This window comes from Hylaeus anthracinus, unplaced genomic scaffold, assembly GCF_026225885.1.
Source record: "Hylaeus anthracinus isolate JK02 unplaced genomic scaffold, UHH_iyHylAnth1.0_haploid 27313, whole genome shotgun sequence".
In the NCBI taxonomy this organism is placed as follows: Eukaryota; Metazoa; Arthropoda; class Insecta; order Hymenoptera; family Colletidae; genus Hylaeus; species Hylaeus anthracinus.
In genome coordinates this window covers 1-6,496 of record NW_026535120.1, presented here as the reverse complement: position 1 = coordinate 6,496, position 6,496 = coordinate 1, and the positions used below count along the sequence as shown (strand labels likewise).

General features: G+C 39.9%; 2 protein-coding genes and 1 non-coding gene across 3 annotated transcripts; 1 reads left to right on the top strand and 2 right to left on the bottom strand.

Moving 5' to 3' along the window:
- Positions 1-31: 31 nt before the first annotated feature.
- On the bottom strand, positions 32-2,902 carry LOC128893272 (tubulin alpha-1 chain-like). Its single transcript, XM_054154127.1, has 5 exons — positions 2,227-2,902; positions 1,821-2,037; positions 904-1,733; positions 447-610; positions 32-365 (listed from the first exon to the last, which is right to left on the bottom strand). Exons 1-5 carry the CDS (start codon positions 2,227-2,229, stop codon positions 236-238), a joined length of 1,344 nt encoding a protein of 447 aa, XP_054010102.1. The 5' UTR covers positions 2,230-2,902; the 3' UTR covers positions 32-235.
- Positions 2,627-2,708, top strand: Trnas-gcu (transfer RNA serine (anticodon GCU)). Its single transcript has one exon. It is a non-coding gene; the product is annotated as a tRNA-Ser (tRNA).
- A 186-nt stretch (positions 2,903-3,088) lies between the features above and the next one.
- Positions 3,089-5,222, bottom strand: LOC128893274 (ras suppressor protein 1-like). Its single transcript, XM_054154128.1, has 8 exons — positions 4,977-5,222; positions 4,470-4,520; positions 4,274-4,394; positions 4,067-4,185; positions 3,911-3,993; positions 3,723-3,837; positions 3,512-3,644; positions 3,089-3,443 (listed from the first exon to the last, which is right to left on the bottom strand). Exons 1-8 carry the CDS (start codon positions 5,119-5,121, stop codon positions 3,359-3,361), a joined length of 852 nt encoding a protein of 283 aa, XP_054010103.1. The 5' UTR covers positions 5,122-5,222; the 3' UTR covers positions 3,089-3,358.
- Positions 5,223-6,496: the final 1,274 nt, after the last annotated feature.

The following is a 6,496-nucleotide window of genomic DNA, read 5'->3' as shown; positions in this document are numbered from 1 at the left end:
AAGTGACAGTATTAAATTGAAATGATAGGACCAGATTAAAAGTAAAGCTTTATTCGCAGTATAAAAATAGATGTACAAGTACGCTAAAAACAAGATTACCTATTAAAACGATGTACAGGACGAATACAAAGAAAACGAACGAAATCATTGTACACGGCAATACGAAAAGAATTCGTTGCTTCAGTCGGACCAGTCCGATAACGGAAAAAAGTTCCGTTAAAGAAATCTGATTCGTCTAATTTTCATCTTCACCCTCTCCAGCGTCCGTCGAGTCCATGCCAACTTCTTCGTAGTCTTTTTCTAAGGCAGCCAAGTCTTCCCTCGCCTCCTCGAATTCGCTCTCATCCATACTCTCCGCAACGTACCTGTTTCATTGAAATAATACTTCGCAATTGTATTGGGAATAACCTTTTATTTCATTTGCTATTATTTGGTAGCAATGTTACCAGTGGACGAATGCTTTTTTGCCAAACATCAGATCGAATTTTCTGTTCAACCGTGTCCACGCCTCTGCAATTGCAGTTGTGTTTGCAAGCATCGCCATGGCGCGCTGCACTTTGGCAAGATCCCCACCTGGTACTACGGTTGGTGGCTGATAGTTGATACCCACCTGAGAACGAAACTACTATATCATTTCAAATTTAAACTGTGGAGTATTTCAAAAATTCCCGCGGTACTGTGTGGTGCACAGTGAAACGCCATCTAGCAGGCCATGGACCAAACTGGACGTGAAGGTAACTTTGTGATACAGACAGTACCGCCAGATGGTATCAGTTATTACCATAAACTTGGAAGTGGCCTACATTATCAACAATCAGTTACAGCTGAACTCGAACGAAACTCCTGAAGACCGAGTTCCCTATGACATAATTATTCTCTTCAAGAAATGGGCGATGAAAGTACCTTGAACCCAGTAGGGCACCAGTCGACGAACTGAATGGCCCTCTTTGTCTTGATCGTGGCGATGGACGCGTTCACGTCTTTGGGCACCACGTCGCCCCTGTAGAGCAGGCAACACGCCATGTACTTCCCCCTCTGGGGATTGCACTTGACCATCTGCATGGCGGGCTCGAAGCAGGATGACGTCAGCTCCATGACGGTGAGCTGCTCGTGGTAAGCCTTTTCGATGGAGACTATTGGCGCGTACGTCGCCAGTGGGAAGTGGATCCTTGGATAGGGGACCAGGTTCGTCTGGAACTCCGTCAGGTCGACGTTGAGGGCCCCGTCGAACCTCAAGGAAGCTGTGATGGAGGAGACGATCTGACCGATCAGTCGGTTCAGGTTCGTGTACGTTGGCCTCTCTATGTCCAGGTTCCGCCTGCAGATGTCGTAGATGGCTTCGTTATCTACCAGGAACGCGCAGTCGGAGTGCTCCAGGGTGGTGTGCGTGGTCAGGATCGCGTTGTAGGGTTCCACCACCGCGGTGGAGATCTGTGGGGAGGGGTATATCGCGAATTCGAGCTTCGCCTTCTTCCCGTAGTCCATGGAGAGGCGCTCCATCAGCAAACTGGTGAATCCTGATCCGGTGCCACCACCGAAGGCGTGGAAGATGAGGAATCCTTGCAGACCGCTGCACATGTCAGCGATCTTGCGGATCCTGTCCAGCACGAGGTCGATTATCTCCTTGCCTAGGGTGTAGTGACCCCTGGCGTAATTGTTCGCAGCGTCTTCCTTGCCAGAGATCAGTTGCTCCGGGTGGAAGAGCTGATGGTAGGTTCCCGTTCGTACTTCGTCTAGGGATGACGAAGGCAAATGATACTGAATTTTTTTTATAATAACTATGGATAATAGATGAATGAATTAAAGTTAGATATGCTTACCTATGACCGTGGGTTCGAGGTCCAAAAACACGGCACGAGGAACGTATTTTCCGCCACCCGTTTCACTGAAGAAGGTTTGAAACCCTTCGTCGTTGGTGCATCCTTGAGGTGGTAGCATGCCGTCGGGTTGTATGCCATGTTCCAGACAGTATAACTCCCAGCAAGCGTTTCCCATTTGAACGCCGCCTTGGCCAATGTGAACTGAGAGTACTTCACGCTAATTAATTTAATGGGAAATTGTTTAAGTTATTTTGGGGAGTCAAAAAACTCCTTTGGGTATTTCGATGGAAGTCAAAGGAACTTTCTGTACTGAGGCTATGGAGACGCTATTTAGTTAAAACTATTATTTAGATAAATAATCGGGGAAAAAGCTTGATAATATCAAATCTATTGAAGCAGGAATTACCATTTTGCTGATTCCTCGATGATTTTAGGGACCTGGAGGGGACCTGAGATTGACGAATCCAGTTGACGAGATGAACGACTGAATCCAACTGAATGTTGGAGACTTGGTCTTGAGGAATTTTGTTTTAGTTGCTGGGTGACAATAGTAATTATACTGAAGTAATTTGTAATTAAAGTAGATGTCAATTGAACGACGGGAATGTCCGTGTACGTAGCAAAGGCGTAGTTTTATAGTTTTTGGTTTAATTTTTATTAAAATTGTTGAGAATTTTTTCGGACAGTATAATTCGATCAGAAAGTTTTTTATTCTTTTTTTGAACGATGCTATGAAGAAGTATTAATTTTTATTAGTCGAGGGTGGCCACCCCTGTTCCAAGAACAGTTCGCTCCGTGAATCAGCGGACGAGGTGGCCGAGAGGTTAAGGCGTTGGACTGCTAATCCAATGTGCTCTGCACGCGTGGGTTCGAATCCCATCCTCGTCGACTAATTTTTTTGCTTTTACTAAAATCATACGTAACTTATTTTTTCACTTAAACCTCCACGTTTGAATAATTATTAAATATATCCTCTTACTAAATAAAAACAACTAATAACGAGTACTTACGAAAAAATTTTTATAAAGAATAATGTAACAGTGTTAGTAGTATTAATAGTGGTGGTAGTCTATTTAATCACATGCAAGAAATGAATCATAGGAACAATGAAACATGACACGCTGCATCTACTACCTACACAGGAATTATCATTAAAAAAGAATGAAAGTCGACGTCATGTATCGAGGGTGTTACATTTAAATTCCATTTGATAACGAAATAATTCCTTTATTTTGAGATTAAATTTATTATACAAATTATTTACTATTCGTTTGTTGTAAAAATATTATTTAACGCAAGTAATACAATAGTATTATGTTACACAATTGCGGTATATAAATTTATATCGATACTATAATTATACATTGGGACTACGCGTATAAATGCACGATAAAAATATTCTTTTTTGTTAATCGCAGATTAGCTAAGGCACCGTTTTGATTGTACAGGTATTACAGACATGAGATTACTGACAGTGAGTGAACTAAGACAGGTCATGTAATAAGTTAGTTTGAAAATATTTTATTTTTCTCCCATTTTCAACGCATGCGAGATATTTTCTTACTCTTGTCGTTTTCGATTGGGGGTGGCGGTCCTTTGGCATTGAGGTGTCGATTATATACACTGAAAATTACGCACATTGTTTTTAAACGCGTAATTAACACGTAACATAACTTACTTCTGATACTCACTATTTATATGTTTCAGAACGAATGTAATCCATGACGTGAGATATACCCACTTGCAGTTGGTCACCAATTGGCGTTACCCACGGATTGAACTCCATCCTGAATACTGCTTTGTTGCTCACTAAGTCCAGGTTACCTGTAACATAATTCTCAGTTAAGTATCTTCGAGGTATAATACAATCATTTTATCGTATTTATCATAGTTGGCACATACCTATCTCTGGTGGCAAAACTGTCAATCGATTCCTTTGAATATGTAGTTCCCTAAGCCGTGTCAGTTCACCTATTTCTTTTGGTAATTCTATTAAATCGTTTTCTCTCAGTACAAGCTAGAATGAAATTAAAAAGTACAAATGTATTAGTAATAAATACAGTTTATTATGAAAGTTCTTGTATACTTACAATCTGTAAATTCTTTAACTGTCCAATTTGTGGAGGTAAATATTCAAAGTCGTTGTCAGCCAAATAAAGTGCTCTTAACGTTTCTGTAAGGCAAAATATTGTAGCTAATGGCTGAAACAAGTTATAGTATTTTTTAATAATTGATCTTACACTAACCCATCATGAAAAAATTTCCAGGTAAATTCGTCTCGCTAAGATTATTGTACGTCAAGTCCAGAACTTCTAATACTGGGAATGCACCAAATCCACGTGGAAGCACATCCAACCTGTTCATTCTGTAAGTTCATTTCAATCGCTCTTTAAGAATTCATTTGAGATTTGTGTGTGATTGATGTAATATATGTATTTAGACCCTCGACTTACCCCACATTGAGAATCCGCAGCTTTGGCATCTGTGACAACGAGACAGGAAGCTCTGTGATGTGATTGTTAAACAGATTCAGTATTTCAAGATTGACTAAATTTGCTAGGCCTGGTGGTACAGCTACATAGAAAAGATATTTGTAGATAATACAGTTTGTCATTCACTGCTAACTCTGATTTTACAGTGAGAATTTACCTTGAATTTTATTATGGCTTAGAGTCAACCTGGTTATGTTGATCATGTTAACTTGAAAGAAAAGATGAATTCATAAATATAGAGTCATATGCTGCTAGAGAAAATTTAAAAAAATATTAGGAATCAGCAAAACGTTAGGAATTCATGAACAAATTTATTTCTTTAAAACAGACCAATCTTGGATTTAAATTGCACGTTCTTGGGAATCCCCTATTTCTCCATTTAAAAGTTACCAATGATTCCCAATGACTGTCAGTACAAATATGAAATTATACACTTCCTACAGAAGGAACATTCTTTTTAAATAATTTTGCGATCTGATTTCGCGATTGTTTGAAATAATTGTGTAGTTTTCAAAGCGATTTGGCGCGCACGCGTGGACACGCCCACCTCGTGGGCAGTGACAAATGGCCACCTCGGATTTCCGTCCGCTCCAAAAAACCAGTCATGACAAGTTGCCTAATTTGGCGAAGAGGAAGCGAGCCCACGAGGGTATGTAAGACTCACGCAATCCAGGCATCTCCTCGAACGTCGAGATCCCCTTGTCCGCGAGATCCAACTCGGGATTTTCAATCTCTCGAGCTTCATCGAGCACCTTTTTCGCTTTTGACATCTTCCCCGCAGGAATACACGACACTGGTGCCTGATTCATTGCGCGCGCAATTGTACCAACGCGTCAGTAAGCTTTAAATAAACATACGCGCACCTCCCTGCGACTTCGCGACACTGACTGGACTTCACTGCATTTTATTTTACGGCTGGGATCTTAACGTGAATCACCGACAGATGGCGCCCACGTTCCATAATTTTGACTATAAAAATATGTTCGGAGATCGGGATTTTTTTTTAATTTCAAGCACTTGTCTAATTTTGTCTGTGTTTGAATTGTACCATTGTCAACGGATCTTGCAAGTATCCAGATGCCACCAAAATAAAAATTTTCAAACACGCATTCTCGACTTTTCTCTGTATATAAATGTAATTTTACATTCTAACTGCCATACTACAACTACTAGTTGTCGATTAGTACGCTAATAATTGCCTAATGCTTAGTTTCTTAAATAAATAAAAATACCGAAAATGTAGCGCGATCTAGCGTCTAGAAGTAGGAACTATATCACGACAAACTTGAGTAGTTCGCCGAGAGATGGCGCCACAGCTTTCGATAATTCTATTTATTTAAAAAACTTGTTATCAGTCGATTGTTAGTGTACAAATCAACAATTACATGTTGAGTTATGATAATTACTATGTAAAATTTCCTACTAACTTCCTTTCATTCTCTGGCACATTTCCCCTTAACTTCCCTCCAATCCTTGGCATATTTTCCTTTAATTTCCTTCCATGTTCTTCAATATTTCCCTATAATTTCCCTCCATTCCCTGGCATATTTTTCTTTAATTTCCTTCCATTTTCTGGAATATTTTTCTTTAATTTCGCTCCATTTGCTGGTATATTTCCCTTTAATTTCCTTCCATTTTCTTGATATATTTCCCTTAAATTTCCTTCCATTTCCTGGTATATTTCCCTTTAAGTTCCTTTTATTTCCTTACATATTTCCCTTTAGTATTCCGCCATTTCCTGGTATATTTCCCTCTACTTCCTGGTACATTTCCCTATAATTTCCCTTCATTTCTGTGATATTTCCCTATAATATCGCCTCTGTGATATTTCCTGGTTCAACAATGTTGCAATGGCTCCGCTCAGAAACACAACAATGTTGCAAATTCAAGAATGTTGTAAATTGCTCCGTTCGGGACTTCAACAATGTTGCAAAGTCGAGTCGATTTTTCGGATTTTGTCACATTTTGCCGAACTTCTGAGTTGCCACATTGTTGTACTTTTGAGCGGAAAAATTTGCAACAATGTTGCGAAGCGCAAAAGTACAACAAAGTGGCAACTCAGAAGTTCGGCAAAATGTGACAAAATCCGAAAAATCGACCCGACTTTTGGAACACTGTTAAGCTTTTGAGCTGATCCATTTGCAACATTGTTGTGTTTCCGAGGGGAGCAATTTGCAACATTGT